The sequence below is a fragment of the Oncorhynchus clarkii genome, chromosome 12 (genome assembly GCF_045791955.1).
Source record: "Oncorhynchus clarkii lewisi isolate Uvic-CL-2024 chromosome 12, UVic_Ocla_1.0, whole genome shotgun sequence".
Lineage (NCBI taxonomy): Eukaryota > Metazoa > Chordata > Actinopteri > Salmoniformes > Salmonidae > Oncorhynchus > Oncorhynchus clarkii.
The window spans coordinates 15,244,724-15,265,086 of NC_092158.1; the positions used below are offsets into that span (position 1 = coordinate 15,244,724).

At 43.5% G+C, this 20,363-nt stretch overlaps 1 protein-coding gene across 3 annotated transcripts in view; it reads left to right on the forward strand.

Moving 5' to 3' along the window:
- The window catches only part of LOC139422755 (exosome RNA helicase MTR4), a 53,451-nt gene that overhangs the window by 28,808 nt on the left and 4,280 nt on the right, over positions 1 to 20,363 (forward strand). For all 3 annotated transcript variants that reach the window (XM_071174080.1, XM_071174078.1, XM_071174079.1), the window contains exons 18-23: positions 1,478 to 1,606; positions 2,946 to 3,056; positions 3,251 to 3,439; positions 14,659 to 14,822; positions 17,939 to 18,044; positions 20,104 to 20,160. In XM_071174080.1, the coding sequence (XP_071030181.1) occupies positions 1,478 to 1,606; positions 2,946 to 3,056; positions 3,251 to 3,439; positions 14,659 to 14,822; positions 17,939 to 18,044; positions 20,104 to 20,160 (756 nt within the window). The remainder of the gene's footprint in view (positions 1 to 1,477; positions 1,607 to 2,945; positions 3,057 to 3,250; positions 3,440 to 14,658; positions 14,823 to 17,938; positions 18,045 to 20,103; positions 20,161 to 20,363) is intronic.

Genomic DNA, 20,363 nt, shown 5'->3' on the forward strand with positions numbered 1-20,363 from the left:
TCCCTTAAGAAAGGGGGGGTGGGGGTCAAACGTAACAGTCAGTATCTGGTGTGTCCACCAGCTGAATTAAGTACTGCAGAGCATCTCCTTCTCATGGACTGCACCAGATTTGGCAGTTCTTGCTGTGAGATGTTACCCCGCTCTTCCACCAAGGTGCCTGCAAGATCCCAGACATTTCTGGGGGGAATGGCCTTAGCCCTCACCCCCGATCCAACAGGTCCCAGACGTGCTCAATGGGATTGAGATCTGGGCTCTTCGCTGGCCATGGAAAAACACTGACATTCCTGTCTTGCAGAAACTCACGCATAGAATGAGCAGTATGGCTGGTGGCTTTGTCATGCTGGAGTGTCATGTAAGGATGAGCCTGCAGAAAGGGTACCACATGAGGGAGGAGGATGTCTTCCCTGTAACGCACAGCGTTGAGATTGCCTACAATGACAACATGCTCAGTCCGATGATGCTGTGACACACCGCCCCAGACCATGACAGACCCTCCACCTCCAAATTGATCCCACTCCAGAGTACAGGTCTCGGTGAAACGCTCATTCCTTCGACGATAAACTCAAATCCAACCATCACCCCTGGTGAGACACAACCGCGACTCGTCAGTGAAGATCAGCTTTTTGCCAGTCCTGTCTGTTCCAGCGATGGTGGGTTTGTGCCTATAGGCGATGTTGTTGCCGGTGATACAACAGGCCTACAAGCTCTCAGTCCAGCCTCTCTCAGCCTATTGCGAATAGTCTGAGCACTGAAGGCGGGATTGTGCGTTCCTGGTGTACCTCAGGCAGTTTTTGCTATCCTGTACTTGTCCCGCAGGTGTGATGTTCGTATGTACCGATTCTGTGCAGGTGTTGTTACACGTGGTCTGCCTCTGCGAGGACGATCAGCTGTCCATTCTGTCTCCCTGTAGCGCTGTATTAGATGTCTCACAGTACGGATATTGCAACTTATTGCCCTGGCCACAGCTGCAGTCCTCATGCTTCCTTGCAGCATGCCTAAGGCACATTCACGCAGATGAGCAAGGACCATGGGCATCTTTCTTTTGGTGTTTTTCAGTGTCGGTAGAAAGGCCTCTTTAGTGTCCTAAGTTTTCATAGCTGTGACCTTAATTGCCTACCATCTGTAAGCTGTTAATGTCTTAACGACCGTTCCACAGGTGCATGATCATTAATTGTGTATGGTTCATTGAACAAGCATGGCAAACAGTGTTTAAACTCTTTACAATGAAGCTCTGTGAAGTTATTTGGATTTTTACAAATTTTCTTTGAAAGACAGGGTCCTGAAAAAGGGACTCTTCTTTTTTTGCTGAGTTTGTTGAATGTTATCTGAAAGTATCTTTGAAAACATAACATTTAGTATTTAAAGTAACTACAAAGTAGATAGTTTATCGCTTGTGTTTTGGCCTTTGTGTAATGTACGTGTTGTCCTTCAGCTTAGTGTCGTGCCCATGTTGAGTATGTATGTTTTTCTTCTCCAGGCCAGTACAGGTGATGCAGACCCTCTTTACGTGGTGGAGGTGCTGGTCCACTGTAGTCAGGAGAGTGTGAAGAATGCAGCTACAGAGGCTGCTAAACCTGCTGCCACTGGGGAGAAGGGTGAAATGCAGGTGTGCATATGATGGAAAACGCCATGGCTCTGTCAGAAGTAGCACCCTATTCTAGTGCACTACATTTGACCCTGTATGGCCTCACACAGGGTCAGAGACCCAATAGGTGCCAATTGAGAAATAGTCAATGTGTATGCATTGCTGTGACATCTGGACACTATATACTCCTAGTTTGGTGGTCAGCAGTAGGATGGAATCCAAAATGAATACATTCTAGAATGTAGTCCACACACAATCATTATGGGAGGGGTTACTAACTGTCCTTGAGACTGAAGGAAATCAAACATGGCCAAGGCGTTAGTGGTCAAACTGCTGCTGGGCTGTGTCCTAGAGAGCTTCTCTTCAACTTAAAGCAACATCCACACAATTAAATGGAATAATGTTTGGCTATACTGCATATCCTCTTGATTTTAAGATACATTTTCTAAAATGGTATCTAATTTAGAGCCATCTAAGACGTTCCTTCATTCTCGCATTGAAACATACCATGCTTGTGTGGTTGGAAAAGATGCTCCTCATTCAAAACATTTGGTTTGGTAACCCTCCATGTAATATAAACACCTTCCAAACTCTTAGATCTCTTTCAGTTAAGAGTTCATATTCACACACTCCCACAGTGTTATTTTTTACCTGATTTCATTAGCTGTTGCTGCTGCACATTTGACTTAAGTTTGCATGGCTTAATGGACCAATAGAACAGCCCCTAAAGTACAAACCCTGCCCACCACCTGGCCCTCCAGGCAGGTTAAAGCATACACTCAAAGTATTTGAAAGATCTCAAGTGGTATTTGAACCCAGATCTACCGAATTCCATGCATTAAAACTGCCTATGCTGTTGCGGCACATTTTCCCTCAATTGTACGCTAGTCCCTTTAGAGTCCCAGTGTCTTGTGTTATTTAGTTCTGTCAACCAGTCCTAAACCCCTGAGCTCTGTCTACATCAAGAGTACTTCAGCTGCCTCTTGGCTCATATTATCTCTGAGGAGCCAATAAACTCCAGCTAAAACACTTCCTGGTCCTGTTCTCTGGGCTGGCTTCTGCTAAATGCCTTATGCTGCATTAACTAGAAGTACAGGCTAGGGGAACAAGTTTGATTTAAACTGGATAGGTTAAATCAGGTGTTCTTCAGTTTGTGCTAAGATAAAGATCCCACAGACTTGTAGACATAGCAGCAGTCAGGATTGCATTTTAGTGCTGTATTTGTGTTTAAAACCCCCAAGTGTTCAGGATCTCCTGCTGCAGTCGATGATGGCTACCATGTTGGATACTAAATAGATACTAATATATTTAGAGATTAACTGTATACATAAAATAATATACTATTTGTCTTTGTGATCAGGTGGTTCCTGTGATGCTCCGCCTCTTGACCTCTATCAGTTCAGTCCGTCTCTACATCCCCAAAGACCTCCGGCCTTATGACAACAGACAGAGCATGCTGAAATCCATACAGGTGAGAGACACAGCCTTGTGTTCATCAATGCCTTTCTCAACCATTAACACTATTGCTCAAGCTACTCAGAAATCAGTTTTATATCATGAAAACAGGCTGGGACATTGGAGACGGTTATATATAGTTTTATTGTATTTTACTTTCATTAAAGCTGTTCTTATGCTTCATTCTCTGGTCCCTTCTCCACCACACAGGAGGTGCAGAAGCGCTTCCCAGACGGAGTTCCCCTGCTGGACCCCATTGATGACATGGGCATCAAGGACCCAGGCCTGAAGAAGATCATCCAGAAGGTGGAGGCATTCGAACACAGGATGTACTCCCACCCCATGCACTCTGACCCCAGCCTGGAGGCTGTCTACTCCCTCTGCGAGAAGAAAGCCCTGGTGAGGATGGGTGGGGTGGTGTTATTTTGGATGGTTGGTTCATGTCCTGTAGGACCACACTGCGGTGTGTGTGTGGCAGGGGACCATACAACGTTCTGTCAGTAATGTACTGACATAAACAAGCACAGGATGAGTATCAGAGGAAAATCATATTGGATCTGGCTCTCATTCACTTACTCACATTTTGGCAGAACATTCAGCAGACTGTTCATCTTTTTAATTGACCTTTATTTAACTAGGCAAGTCAGTACAAATTCTTATTTACAATGACGCCAAACCCTGACGACGTTGGGCCAATTGTGCGCCTCCTCCCTATGGGACTACCAATCATGGCCAGATGTGATGCAATATAAGAGAATATAAAGACTCGTATTTCACTTACCAGTCTAACGTTAGCATCCTCTCATTTAGCTGTTGTCGATTACATTTTTCTGCAAGACTATCGTCCAAAATCTGTATACTTGGACTTTGATTTAGCTTTTCCAGTATTAGTAGCCATAAAGTAAGTTCAACATTTGCAAAACACTTAGTTTTCATAACTTTCATAACTTTCATAACTCACAGGTATGCTTTACACGGAACCCAAACCGGCTGCGCGCGTGCGCTATTGTGCATACATTTATTTTGCACCCCCCCCACACCAAACGCGATCACGACATGCAGGTTCAAATATCAAAACAAACTCTGAACCAATTACATTAATTTGGGGACAGGTCGAAAAGCATTAAACATGTATGGCAATTTAGCTAGCTTGCACTTGCTAGCTAACGTTAATTTGTCCTATTTAGCTAACTTGCTGTTGCTAGCTAATTTGTCCTGGGATATAAACATTGAGTTGTTATTTTACCTGAAATGCACAAGGACCTCAACTCTGACTCTGAATTAATCCACACATAAAACGGCCAACCGAATCGTTTCTAGTCATCTCTCCTCCTTCCAGGCTTTTTCATCTTTGAACTTATATGGTGATCGCATCTAAACTTTCATTGTATTACCCCGACAACCGGCAACAAAGTTCGTCTTTCAATCACCCACGTGGGTATAACCAATGAGGAGATGGCACCTGCTTCTATAAACCCATGAGGAGATTACTTTCAGCGCGATCTGCGTCAGAAATAGGAACGACTTCTATTTTAGCCCTTGGCGTCGCAGACGCTCGTTGGCGCGCGCGAGCAGTGTGGGTGCAGTAATTGAATAACATGGATTTCTACATTTATTTTGCAAAGCACGCGACGTGTCCGGTCTGGTCAGCATGTAACGCATGAATGTCCAAGAGGAACTAGCTTCCTGGCGCAAGGTTTACTGGATGATTGTGTAACGGATACTGGGTTTCCACATACTCTCATAAGGCCCAGCTCATTGGCTATGTAGCTAGCTTGGTTTGAACACGATTGGTGCTCGTTTGACAAAGTTACAGTCAATCAAGTGAACACCGCCCGTGTCATCCCTTACTAAAATTGGTGTCCTATTGGATATACTAAATGCCAAACAATATCGTGAAGTCTGGTTACATTTTAGGGTGTCTGATTAATAAATATGACCGTAATTTGACTGGTTGAAACAACGTTTGGCATTAGATTTTCACAGATTTCTTTCTTTGCAAGTTGAACGGGTGGAAATACAAAATCGATCGCTATATGGACCTTTTTAGTATATGATGACGCGTTATTTCTGGGACCCTTAGGATGACACATCAGAGCAAGATTTCAGAATGTAAGTACATATTTCACCTTTAGATGTGAATGTATCAAACCTGTCGTGGTGAAGTGTTTTTTTGTTTTGTGCTCTCCTCAAACAATAGCATGGCATTTTTCACAGTCATAGTTACTGTAAATAAGACAATGCAGTTAGATTAGCAAGAATTTAAGCTTTCAGCCGATATGTACCACAAAAAAAATTCAGCTAAAATCAGCATACATGACATTGCGCTACATGATTTAAAACGGTCCCGTTGACGGGAAACCAATCCTGAAGAAATTAACTTGTTCGAGATCAGCCGCGTTTTTTTTCTAATTTCGCCTTAAATGACGTACCCAAACTTAACTGCCTGTAGCTCAAGCCCTGAAGCAAGGATATGCATATTCTTGGTACCATTTGAAAGGAAACACTTTGAAGTTTGTTGAAATGTGAAATTAATGTAGGAGAATATAACACAATAGATCTGGTAGAAGAAAATACAAAGAAAAAAACAACTTTGTTGTACCGTCTCTGAAATACAAGAGAAAGGTCAAACATCTAGCCTTGAAGCTGGATGTAATTTAGATGGTGTCCACAAGAGGGCAACAGTGTTTGCGCAAAGTTTCAAACTGAATACTTGAAGAATGAACAATCCACATAACATTTAGAATGAAGTCACCCAGGTGTCTGTCACTATTTGCCCTAATGTACCAAAGTGTATGAATTGGTAAATTGATACATTTTCAAGAACATAACTACAGAAAACATACAAAAATGCTATGCTAATAAAAAATACAAGTTTACGCACTCCCAGGAATGTCATACATAATGAAAATGTACTAACAGGAGACCCAACAAGAATGCTGATCCAATGTCTCCAAACACATGTGAAGATAAGGGCCAAGTTAGCAGCCAACACTGATCAAATGTCATAAGTGTACACAACACAAACACAAAGTAAAAAAAATGACACATTATTTACAATGACTGGACTTACAACACACCCTCTACACAAGATTGTGCTGCTGGTCCCAAGTCCCTTTCAGCAGTAAAGCACTTACCATCTACTTGTAGGCTGGCTGGGTATTCACACCTCTAGATGGTGAGCCACAGAGCAGCAGTCAGACTAAGTGGGGGATGGAGGACTTGAATGTGGCCTCTTTGAAGTCAGTAAACTCAAGTTTACTTATTATATTGAACCTTTTTTTTGCTATACACCAAATAAACAACATCTATAAACGTATATTATATTGAGTGGAGAACACTGTGGTGAAGGTTGTGTACCAAATCTTTGTCTTTCTAATTGGCTAGCTTTGAAATGCGGAGGAGGAGATTTCAAAGAAATAAGGAGAAAAATGAATATACTTTTGCGGCCAGGTGCCTGTGAAAGCATTAGTGTTAAGTCCCAGCTGTAGTCCGACTTTGCTGGCCTGGGTATTATATTTTCCATTCCGCACTGTCCTTTTCCCAGTTCAATTCCAGCACATATGGTGAATGTGTAGCCAGGCCAGTACAGTACAGCTCGGCTTGGTTAAAGTTAGCTCTGTAGTGTGAAACGGGCCCTGCTCCTACAACTGGCCTTGGTCATGACCTTTGTGACCTCTGCGCAATCGATGTGTGTGAGATATATTACATATCTGTGCATGGGGAGGGACAAAGCCCTATAAACCAGATTACAAACACACTGTGTTTTGATTTGGCAAGACTTGAGAATTACACCCATAATAATCCAAGTGTAAATAGTCGTTTTCCTTGTTTGTTTTCGTATACTAATCTCACTTTCCATCTACGGACTGAATATACTTTCCTGCAACCCGCCTCACCCAATGTGGTACGGATCTGCTATTTTTATACTTTAGAACCGGAACCCCCATCAGAAGCTAACTAGTTACCAGCTAGTAGTTAGTTAGCCACTGCTAGCGGTCTTCACTGTTAACTCGGACACCAGCTAGCTTCAGCTCGGTCAATACCTGCCAGTCTGCACAGCGCGATATCAACCCAGAGCATATCGGACTGCTTTTTCTCTACCACGTTCCTGCCGCAAGCTCTGGACCATTACACCGGATCATCGCAGTTAGCTGCAACCGAGTGGCTACTGCTGGCTAATGCCTCTGTCCCGAAGCAAGCACCAGTTAGCCTTGAGCTAGCCTCGAGCAAGGCCCATCTCCCGGCTAGCCGAAGGGGTCTACCAGCTAATTCTTGGGCTACAATAGCTGGAATTGGAAAGCTGCCGTGGTCATCCCCCTCTTCAAAGGGGGAGACACTCTAGACCCAAACTGCTACAGACCTATATCTATCCTGCCCTGCCTTATCTAAAATATTTGAAAGCCAAGTTAACAAACAGATCACCGACCATTTAGAATCCCACCGTACATTCTCCACTATGCAATCTGGTTTCTGAGCTGGTCATGGGTGCACCTCAGCCACGCTCAAGGTCCTAAACAATATCATAACTGCCATCCATAAAAGACAGTACAGTGCAGCTGTCTTCATCAACCTGGCCAAGGCTTTCGACTCTGTCAATCACTGCATTCTTATTGGCAGACTCAATAGCCTTCGTTTCTCAAATGACTGCCTTGCCTGGTTCACCAACTACTTCTCAGAGTTCAGTGTGTCAAATCGGAGGGCCTGTTGTCCAGACCTCTGGCAGTCTCTATGGGGGTGCCACAGGGTTCAATTCTCGGGCCGACTCTCTTCTCTGTATACATCAATGATGTAGAGCTTGCTGATGGTGATTCTCTGATCCACCTCTACGCAGACGACAGCATTCTGTATTCATCTGGCCCTTCTTTGGACACTGTTAACAAACCTCCAAACGAGCTTCAATGCCATATAACATTCCTTCTGTGGTCTCCAACTGCTTTTAAATGCTAGTAAAACTAAATGCATGCTCTTCAACCGATTGCTGCTCTCACCCACCCGCCCGACAATCATCACTACTCTGGACGGTTCTGACTTAGAATATGTGGACAACTACAAATACCTAGGTGTCTGGTTAGACTGTAAACTCTCCTTCCGGACTCGCATTAAGCATCTCTAATCCAAAATTAAATCTAGAATCGGCTTCCTATTTCGCAACAAAGCCTCCTTCACTCAATCATACCCTTGTGAAAAGGACTATTCTACCGATCCTTGACTTTGGCGATGTCATTTACAAAATAGCATCCAACACTCTACTCAGCAAATTGGATGGAGTCTATCACAGTGCCATCCGTTTTGTCACCAAATCCCCTTATACTACTTCCACTGCAACCTGTACGTTCTCGTTGGCTGGCCCTCACTACATATTCGTCGCCAAACCCACTGGCTCCAGGTCATCTATAAGTCTTTGCTAGGTAAAGCCCCACCATATCTCAGCTCACTGGTCCCCATAGCAACACCTTTTATTTTGCACATCATCTGCACATCTATCACTCCAGTGTTAATGCTAAATTGTAATTATTTCGCCTCTATGGCCTATTTATTGCCTTAGCTCCCTAATCTTACTACATTTGCACAAAATAAAATAAAATGTATTTATAAAGCCCTTCTTACATCAGCTGATATCTCAGTGCTGTACAGAAACCCAGCCTAAAACCCCAAACGGCAAGCAATGCTGGTGTAGAAGCACGGTGGCTAGGAAAAACTCCCTAGAAAGGCCAGAACCTAGGAAGAAACCTAGAGGGAACCAGGCTATGGGAGGTGGCCAGTCCTCTTCTGGCTGTGCCAGGTGGAGATTATAACAGTACATGGCCAAGATGTTCAAATGTTCATAGATGACCAGCAGGGTCAAATAATAGTAATCACAGTGGTTGTCGAGGGTGCAACAGGTCAGAACCTCAGGAGTAATTGTCAGTTGGCTTTTCATAGCCGATCATTGAGAGTATCTCGACCGCTCCTGCTGGGTCTAGAGAGTTGAAAACAGCAGGTCTGGGACAGGTAGCATGTCCGGTGAACAGGTCAGGGTTCCATAGCCGCAGGCAGAACAGTTGAAACTGGAGCATCAGCACAGCCAGGTGGACTGGGGACAGACAGCAAGGAGTCATCAGGCCAGTTAGTTCTGAGGCATGGTCCTAGGGCTCAGGTCCTCTGAGAGAAAGAGAGAATTTAGAGAGGGCATACTTCAATTCGCACAGGACACCGGATAAGACTGGAGAAATTCTCCAGATACAACAGACGGACCTAGTACCCCGAGACACAAACAACTGCAGCATAAATACTGGAGGCTGAGACAGGAGGGGTCGGAAGACACTGGCCATGTCCGACGATACCCCCGGACAGGGCCAAACAGGCAGGATATAACCTGTACCATGATTTTTCTATTGTGTTATTGACTATACGTTTGTTTATCCCAGGGCCAAACAGGCAGGATATAACCTGTACATTGATTTTTCTATTGTGTTATTGACTGTTGTTTTTGTCGCAATACTTTGCTTTATCTGGGCCATGTCGCAGTTGTAAATGAGAACTTGTTCTCAACTGGCCTACCTGGTGAAATCAAAACAAAATAAACACTGGCTCGTGAAAAATAAAATCTCCGACCCTCTGCTTGGCTTCTGGGACTATGCCACTGCACAAAGGATCGGCATGCATAACATCTTGTCCAAATCCTGCCACAGCAGGACACACATGCATACAGACCGGCAGGCAGACACTTTCACTAGAAAGTGCATTTGTTAGTAATTGACTTAGGCTTGAATTCAAGACATAGTTCAGTATAAGTTCGTAGGGTTATGCCTAAGTATCTGCTAATCAGCTTTACAATATCAGTTAATGTGTAAAATAAATATCCTCTGACTTAGTGGATTGTCTAGAGCTGGAGGTAGCCTAACACAGGACCTGGAGGTAGCCTAGCGCCGCTGTTGTCTATCCCATGTTGTCAAACTCTCCCCGCAACATGTTCTAGTGGTGTTGGGTGAGCCTGTAATTGGATAATGGTCTTAAGCAGGGACAGTTACACAAGGTGTGTGGCGGAGAGGAACAAACTGGCCTGTAAGACAGACCGAGACTGTTAACCAACACTTGGTTTCAGCTGTGTTAGTTCCGACTGGGCTGAGATCTGATTGGATTTCATTCCTCAGTTTGCAGCTTCAGTCATGCAAGGCAGCTTTGTGCTACTGTTTTACGGGCTCCTAACCAACTGTGCTTTATTACATGCTCCTTACAGACAGTCTTTTTTCGCATTGTTTGTAACTTATTTTGTACATAATGTTGCTGCTACCGTCTCCACTCTGGGCTCCGGAGTGGCGCAGCACAGCATCTCAGTGAAAGAGGCGTCACTGCAGTACCTGGTTCGAATCCAGCCTGCATCACATCCAACCGTGATTGGGAGTCCCATAGGGCGGTGCACATTTGGCCCAGCGTCGTCCGGGTTTGGCCGTCATTGTAAGTAAGAATTTGTTCTTAACTGACTTGCCTAGTTGTTGTTATATAAAGTTTATTTTTAAAAAAATATGCCTGAAAGAGCTTCTGGATATCAGAACAGTGATTACTCACCTCGAACTGGATGAAGATTATCTCTTTAATGAGTCCGACTCGAAAAAATACTGTTTCTCCGAAACCAGGCCCAAATCCCCGTCATTCGCATGAAGAAAAGACTGATACAGAGGGGGAGATGGGGGTGTCTTGTGAGACTTTGGTGGCAAGTGGGTAACCCGCCTCTACCGTCCGATCTATTGGCCAACGTACAATCGCTGGAGAATAAACTGGATTAGCTCTGTACTTGACTATCCTACTAACGGGACGTTAACTGTTAACTATATCTTGCTCCTACCCCCAAGCCACAAGACTGCTGAACAATTAATAAAATGGCCTCTGGACTATTTACATTACAATTAAAACATTTGATTTATATGATTTAAAATAGTACATTTAAAGGATTGTTTGCACTGAGAGCAGGGATTTTTCTGCCATAGAAGCACTTGGGTGGGCCGGGCCGCCTAAGCATATATTTTGGATACCTAAGTCTAATCTATTTGTTTTTTTTATATATATACGAATTTAAAATACATTTTTAGAATGTAAAACTAAAACCAGATATAAAGTATGTAGGAAAGAAAATGGTGATACGCTTAGAAATGTCCTTGTTTTCCATGAAAACATACTTGAAATGAGTTGCAAAATGATGAATAGGAAATATAGTCAAGACGTTGACAAGGTTATAAATAATGATTATTTTTATTGAAATAATAATTGTGTCCTTCAAATTTGGCTTTCGTCAAAGAATCCTCCATTTGCAGCATTTACAGCCTTGCAGACCTTTGGCATTCTAGTTGTCAATTTGTTGATGTAATCTGATGAGATTTCACCCCATGCTTCCTGAAGCACCTCCCACAACTTGGGTTGGCTTGATGGGCACTTCTTACGTACCATACGGTCAAGCTGCTCCCACAACAGCTCAATAGGGTGACTGTGCTGGTCACTCCATTTGTCAGAATACCAGCTGAATGCTTCTTCCCTAAATAGTTCTTACATAGTTTGAAACTGTGCTTTGGATCATTGTCCTGTTGTAGGAGGACATTGGCTCCAATTAAGCGCCGTCCACAAGGCATGGCGTAGCAAAATAGTGATAGCCTTCCATCAAATCAATTTATATAGCCCTTCGTACATCTGCTCATATCTCCAAAGTGCTGTACAGAAACCCAGCCTAAAACCCCAAACAGCAAGCAATGCAGGTGTAGAAGCACGGTGGCTAGGAAAAACTCCCTAGCAAGGCCAAAACCTAGGAAGAAACCTAGAGAGGAACCAGGCTATGTGGGGTGGCCAGTCCTCTTCTGGCTGTGCCGGGTGGAGATTATAACAGAACATGGCCAAGATGTTCAAATGTTCATAAATGACCAGCAGGGTTAAATAATAATACGGCAGACCAGTTGAAACTGGAGCAGCAGCACGGCCAGGTGGACTGGGGACAGCAAGGAGTCATCATGTCAGGTAGTCCTGAGGCATGCTCCTAGGGCTCAGGTCCTCCGAGAGAAAGAAAGAGAGAAAGAGAGAATTAGAGAGAGCACACTTAAATTCACACAGGACACCGAATAGGACAGGAGAAGTACTCCAGATATAACAAACTGACCCTAGCCCCCCGACACAAACTACTGCAGCATAAATACTGGAGGCTGAGACAGGAGGGGTTAGGAGACACTGTGGCCCCATCCGAGGACACCCCCGGACAGGGCCAAACAGGAAGGATATAACCCGACCCACTTTGCCAAAGCACAGCCCCCACACCACTAAAGTGATATCTTCAACCACCAACTTACCATCCTGAGACAAGGCCGAGTATAGCCCACAAAGATCTCCGCCACGGCACAACCCAAGAGGGGGGAGCCAACCCAGACAGGAAGATCACATCAGTGACTCAACCCACTCAAGGGACGCACCCCTCCTAGGGACGGTATGAGGCAGAGAATCCCAGTGGAAAGAGGGGAACCGGCCAGGCAGAGACCGCAAGGGCGGTTCGTTGCTCCAGAGCCTTTCCGTTCACCTTCCCACTCCTGGGCCAGACTACACTCAATCATATGACCCACTGAAGAGATGAGTCTTCAGTAAAGACTTAAAGGTTGAGACCGAGTTTGCGTCTCTTACATGGGTAGGCAGACCGTTCCATAAAAATGGAGCTCTATAGGAGAAAGCCCTGCCTCCAGCTGTTTGCTTAGAAATTCTAGGTACAATTAGGAGGCCTGCGTCTTGTGACCGTAGCATACGTGTAGGTATGTACGACAGGACCAAATCAGAGAGATGGGTAGGAGCAAGCCCATGTAATGCTTTGTAGGTTAGCAGTAAAACCTTGAAATCAGCCCTTGCCTTGACAGGAAGCCAGTGTAGGGAGGCTAGCACTGGAGTAATATGATACATTTTTTTTTGGTTCTAGTCAGGATTCTAGCAGCCGTATTTAGCACTAACTGAAGTTTATTTAGTGCTTTATCCGGGTAGCCGGAAAGTAGAGCATTGCAGTAGTCTAACCTAGAAGTGACAAAAGCATGGATACATTTTTCTGCATTTTTGGACAGAACGTTTCTGATTTTTGCAATGTTACGTAGATGGAAAAAAACTGCCCTTGAAATGGTCTTGATATGTTCTTCAAAAGAGAGATCGGGGTCCAGAGTAACGCCGAGGTCCTTCACAGTTTTATTTGAGACGACTGTACAACCATTAAGATTAATTGTCCGATTCAACAGAAGATCTCTTTGTTTCTTGGGACCTAGAACAAGCATCTCTGTTTTGTCTGAGTTTAAAAGTAGAAAGTTTGCAGCCATCCACTGCCTTCTAGCGAGGGCAATTTTGGGGCTTCACCATGTTTCATTGAAATGTACAGCTGTGTGTCATCCGCATAGCAGTGAAAGTTAACATTATGTTTTCGAATGACATCCCCAAGAGGTAAAATATATAGTGAAAACAATAGTGGTCCTAAAACGGAACCTTGAGGAACACCGAAATTCAAGATCCCTTTTAGCCTGTACAAATCTCCCCCTTTACTACCACCAAAGCACCCCCAGACATTACATTGTTTCCACCATGCTTGACAGATGGCATCAAGCACTTTTCTGCATCTCTCTTCTTCATTGTGATCCAAACACCTCAAACTTACATTTGTCTGTCCATAACACTTTTTTCCCCCAATCTTCCTTTCTTTGCAACTCTGCCTAGAAGGCCAGCATCCCGGAGTCGCCTCTTCACTGACATTGAGACTGGTGTTTCTCGCAAGGAATAGCGTTAATTTCTCAGAAGAAAGTACTTTGCTTCTGGCCATTTTGAGACTGTAATCAAATCCACAAATGCTGATGCTCCAGATACCCAACTAGTCTGAAGGCCAGTTTTATTGCTTATTTAATCAGAACAACAGTTTTCAACTGTGCTAACATAATTGCAAAAAGGTTTTCTATTGATCAATTAGCCTTAAAAATCTTCCACTTTTAGCTACAATAGTCATTTACATTAACAACGTTTACACTGTATTTCTGATCAATTTGATGTGATTTTAATGGACAAAATATTAGCTTTTCTTTCAAAAACAAGGACATTTTAAGTGAGCCCAAACTTTTGAACATGTGTTATTTTTTATAATGATATAATCTTTGTGCGCTAACAATCACCAAAATCAAAGCTAGACCGTCAGGGTAATTGAAAATATGAATTACCAGTATTGCTTTTAAGTTTGAGCAGAAAAACGGCACAAGCCGTGGCAAAATCCAGGGAATTATCTTGAAAACGGCAACAGTTTCTCTCACCTCATGGCAGAATATGTAGAATCCTGAGAAATTTGCTTTAAAACGGCAACATTTTCTCTCCGCTCCATGGCAACATGTGTAGAATTGTAGGAAATGAAGTTTAAAGCTGATAAAATGCGTCTTGACTCCATGGAGAATTGCAGGAAATTGGTGTAAAAATGCTGAAATTCTACACACAAAAATTAGGGTCTTTAAAATGTTTTAAATTCTGCTGCTCCAATTCCAATTCCCACTGCAATGCCTAAGCCCCTTTTTGATCCACAGAGACTATTTTCTTTATCCTTACTAGAGGGTAAAGTTTTAAGCAGTTATGTTATCCCGTGTCTCTCTGTCTGTCAGATTGCAGGGGACATTAAAGGGGCCAAGCGGGAGCTGAAAAAGGCTAGGACCGTCCTGCAGATGGACGAGCTGAAGTGCAGGAAGCGTGTCCTGAGACGTCTGGGGTTCGCTACTTCCTCTGATGTCATCGAGATGAAGGGCAGAGTGGCCTGTGAGATCAGCAGGTAAGGGAAATAACATCTGCAGCAGTAACACTTTACCCCAGAATTTGTATTTTGGTAATGATGAAAAGCACAGGACATAGAATACAACCTACACCAGTCAGATTTAATCCCATCCACATGGATACATGTCGATCTTAGGTAGTTCTAATCTAAAACCAGACAATAGCAGATGTACCGAGCCCAGTTATGTTATAATTCTGTTTAAGGCTGTATTAAACCCCTCTCTGTAATAATACTATGATTGATCCTAGAACAGTGTGTATATTACCTTGCTATTGAATCTCTCTGTAACAATACTGTGACAGATCTGATACCTGTGTTATTGCTGTGTATGAGCCAGTGCTGATGAGCTGCTGCGAACAGAGTTGTTCAACTTAGAACAGTTATATACATTGAACAAAAATATAAATGCAACAATTTCAAAGATTTTACTGAGTTCATTCAAGTAAATCAGTCAATTTAAATTAATTCATTAGTCCCTGATCTTTAGATTTCACATTACAGGGCATTAGGGCTGTCCCCGAAAAAAGAAGAAGAAGAAGAAATTCTTAGTTGCCCGAAAGTCGTCTGCTCTGTCGACCAATCGATTGGTCAAAATTAAAACATTTATTTGTAAAACGTGTATTTGTATGTAACACCCTATTTGTTTTGATAAAAACAACTATATATGCATTGAACTTGTCTGATGCTTAAAGCTCACTGTTTGATTAATTAAGACACAAATTACTCAAGAGGGAGCCAGAGATCAAGATAACCAGAAAAAAAAACCTTCACCTGTCCCGACCATTCTCCCGCTCCTACTGGCTTTCGCAGATTCCGCCATTACGCTCCTGAAGTTGCCAGTAATAGGCTACACAAGGAGTCGGCAAATTTTCTAATGTGGAATGCCAATTTATCTTACCATTTCTTCCGATCTGCGTTCAAATTCTGGTTTTCATATGCACATTTAGGTGCAACAATTTAATTTATGTCTTCGTATCTGACTCATTATCATGTGGTTAATCAAAATTCTATCAAAATGACAATTAGACAAACCTATAAAGTAACAATTGCCATCTATGTAAAAATAACCTATAAAGCCAACAAATGAAAACATTGCAGCCTGCAGGTAGAAAACAACCTGATAAAAATAAATATCCTGGGCCTCCCGAGTGGTGCAGCAGTCTTAAGGCAAAGCCGTGCTTGAGGCGTCACTACAGATCCGGGATCGATCCCAGGCTGTGTCACAACCGGCCCGTGACAGGGAGTCCCATAGGGTGGCGCACAATTGTCCCAGCGTCGTCTGGGTTAGGGGAGGGTTTGGCCGGCGGGGGCTTTACTTGGCTCATCGCGTTCTAGCGACTTCTTGTGGTGGGCCAGGTGCCTGCAGGCTGACTTCGGTCGTCAGTTGAACTGTGTGTCCTCAGACACATTGGTGCAGTTGGCTTCCGGTTTAAGCGGACGAGTGTTAAGGAGTGCAGTTTGGTGGGACATGTTTCATAGGACGCATGACTCAACCTTCCTCTCCCGAGCCCGTTGGGGAGTTGCAGCAATGGGACAAGATTGTAATTAAAATTGGGAGAAAGAGGCTAAAAATGTATACAAATTAAAATAATCTTTTAAAATCCTTTAAATCACATTGGCTATGCATGCCCTGTTTGCAACAGCTTGAAACATTGTATCAACTATTAACTTGGGTCTGGCCTGAAGCTCCTTGGAACATTGTGTAAAATATTCTGGGCCCTCAGTTTCCACCTCCTGTGAGCTCAGAACAGACACAGCTGTAGGCTATTTGCGCAAGGGATAAGAAGTAATCAGGTAGGCCTACTTTATGACAGTTCAACTGGATTTTAATATTTTTCATTTTCATGCTGAGTGGTTATATAAAGGGATAGAGCTGGAAAGATTATTCAAATTAATTGAGGAAGTATTGTAATTCTCAATGGATGTAAAAGCACACTTTGTTTGCTTGCTGTTCAAGGTGAGGATTTATTTTTAATTTATTTATTTTTAACCTTTATTTAACTAGGCAAGTCAGTTAAGAACAAATTCTTATTTTCAATGATGGCCTAGGAACAGTGGGTTTAACTGCCTGTTCAGGGGCAGAACGAGAAGCTCCACAGCTCATAAGTGGTGGTGCATTAAACCAATCAGAAATGCTATCAGATCCCCAAATGTGCACATTTATATGCCTACATTTGCACGCAGACCAAGTAGCCTGTACTTCTAAAAATCTAATAAAATTGTATTGGTCACATACACATGGTTAGCAGATGTTAATGCGAGTGCAGAGACATGCTTGTGCTTCTAGTTCCTACCGTGCAGTAATATTTAACAAGTAATCTAACAATTTCACAACTACCTTATACACACACAAGTGTAAAGGAATGAATAAGAATATGTACATATAAATATATGGATGAGCGATGAACGAACGGCATAGGCAAGATGCAGTAGATGGTATAGAGTACAGTATATACATATGAGATGAGTAATGTAGAGTATGTAAGCTTTATATAAAGTGGCATTGTTTAAAGTGACTAGTGATACATTTATTACATCCAATTATTAAAGTGGCTAGAGATTGAGTCAGTATGTTAGTGATGGCTGTTTAACAGTCTGATGGCCTTGAGATTGAAAAACAGTTTCTGTCTCGGTCCCTGCTTTGATGCACCTGTATTAACCTTACCTTCTGGATGATTCATTGAGGAATTGATACATTCCTGTAGTTAGCATGCCAATTGCAGGCTCCCTCAACTTGGGACATCTGTGGCATTGTTTTGTGTGACAAATCTGCACATTTTTGAGTGGTATTTTATTGTCCCCAGTACAAGGTGCACCTGTGAATTGATCGTGCTGTTTAATAATCTTCTTGAAATGCCACACTTCAAGTGAATGGATTATCTTGGCAATGAGAAATGCTCAATAACAGGGATGTGAACAAAATTGTGCCCCAAAATTGAGAAATAAGTGCGTATGAAACTTTTCTGGGATCTTTTATTTCAGCTCATGAAACATGGGACCAACACTTTACATGTTGCATTTAAATTTTGTTCGGTGTATATTGTGTAAAAAAAAATAACAACAAATGTATTGACAATGTGACTGATCTTAGAGCTGTGTTCTGTTTGATCTAGTGCTGATGAGCTGCTGCTGACTGAGATGGTGTTCAACGGTCTGTTCAACGATCTGACTGCAGAACAGGTTACTGCTCTGCTCAGTGTCTTCGTCTTCCAGGAGAATGTAAGACACACACACACTGGGAACACACTCTGATGCACACCATTTCCTACGCAATCAGATAAAACACTTTTGGCCAGATAAATAATCCTCCTTTCCCCATGCCATCACACCACCTCTTACTTACATACTTACTTACTTACATACATGCATACATGCATACATACATGCATACATACACACATACACACATACATACATACACACATGCACACATACACACATACATACACACATACATACATCAACAAAAGCACACTAACCTATTACCTTGCAGTAACCTCGTGCCCTTATCTCTTGAGTTTACGATTCCATCTCCAGTACATCCTCTTGGGGCTTCCTCTTCTCAAGGATTTCCTGTGTCAATTGTTTGAAAACATTTTGTCTTATCTAGCTCAATTTCAGACCTCCCCAATAACAAATTCCACTCACTCCAGGCAGCGGTCGGTCAATCTGTTAAAAGTAGACCTTAGTAGGTCTCTGGCACGCTAAGTGATATGAGCCTTCACCGGTTTCTCAGTACTGACAGATGCGATCGTGTTCCCTGCACTCAGCCCCTCCCAAGCTTCATTATGGCACCCCTCATGTCTCTTTTGTATCTAATGCTCCTATACTTCTGAGTATAACAATGTTCAAAGTTTCACCCAGAATCCAACAACACCAAGGAACTTGAAGCTCTCAACCTGCTCCACTACAGCTCCGTCGATGAGAAAGGGGGCGTGCTCTGTCCTCTTTTTTCCTGTCGTCCATCTCTTTTGTCTTGATCACGTTGATGGAGAGGTTGTTGTCCTGGCACCACACGGCCAGGTCTCTGACCACCATAGGCTGTCTTGTCGGTGATCAGGCCTACCACTGTTGTGTCATCGGCAAACTTGATGTTGGTGTTGGAGTCGTGCCTGGCCGTGCCTGGCCCCCACCTGGGGGCAGCCCGTCAGGAAGTCCAGGATCCAGTTGGAGTGGGTCTAGGGTTTCTGGAATAATGGTGTTGATGTGAGCCATGACCAGCCTTTCAAAGCCCTTCATGGCTACAGATGTGAGTGCTATGGGTCGGTGGTCATTTAGGCAGGTTACCTTAGTGTTCTTGGGCACAGACACTATGGTGGTTTGCTTAAAACATCTTGGTATTACAGACTCGGACAGGGAGAGGTTGAAAATGTCAGTGAAGACACTTGCCAGTTGGTCAGCGCATGCTCGTAGTACACGTCCTGGTAATCCGTCTGGCCCTGTGGCCTTGTGAATGTTGACCTGTTTAAAGGTCTTACATCGGTTGCGGAGAGTGTGATCACACAGTCTTCCGGGAACAGCTGGTGCTCTCATGCATGTTTCAGTGTTATTTGCCTCGAAGCGAGCATAGAAGTAGTTTAGCTCGTCCGGTAGGCTCGTGTCACTGGGCAGCTCTCGGCTGTGCTTCCCTTTGTAGTCTGTAATGGTTTGCAAGCCCTGCCACATCCGACGAGCGTCAGAGCCGGTGTAGTACGAGACTACATTGCAATTTAGTCTTTTATAGTCTTCTATATGTCATATCTACTGCTTGCAAGTCTCCGTCTCTTGTCCCTCTTGTCTGTCAGCAGATAGTCTCTGTGACATTCACATGCCACTGTCGTCCAGTGTCTGGGTGCCCCGCTGGCGTCTATTGTCCTATCATTACAAACGACATACCAATTTGAAGCTAAGGACAAAATATTGTGACCTTTCATAGTTTGAGATCTGTTAAGGTCAACCGTATCCTTTAGAGAAGATACATTTAGCCGTCACAGTAAAACGAGATGCTCTGCAGTCTGAGGGCTTCGTCCCATTACTGAAGTGGGTCACTCTGCATGTTTCTTAAATCAATAACCGACAGACGGCAGTAATGTTTTATTGACACTGGAGCAGAGACCGATCAGTTATCCTGCCGAGTGCCCCGGACCACAACATCGGCTGACATTTTCTGTTGATTTTCCAACTATTCTTCATGTTGAATTGGCGAAAACAGCCTCTGCTCTGCGACACACAGCAGGTGGTCGCGGCGTGTCCAAAGTTTTAGACTAACGTCATGTTTGTGTTCTCCTCCTTCCCTCAGGCGAATGAGATGCCCAAGCTGACAGAGCAGCTGGCTGGACCACTGAGACAGATGCAGGTAAACATTCCACATGACGCTGCGGAATAGGAGCTGTCCAGGGGGTTAGCCTAGGTTACAAAGCAAGATCACTGTGTGTCCCTGGTCAAAAGTAGTGTATTTGGGGCACAGCCAATGAGTTTAGCAGCTGGCTTTTATAAATATTATTAAATAACTTAGTGGTGCCAGTAACCGAGAGGTTGCTAGATCGAATCCCCGAGCTG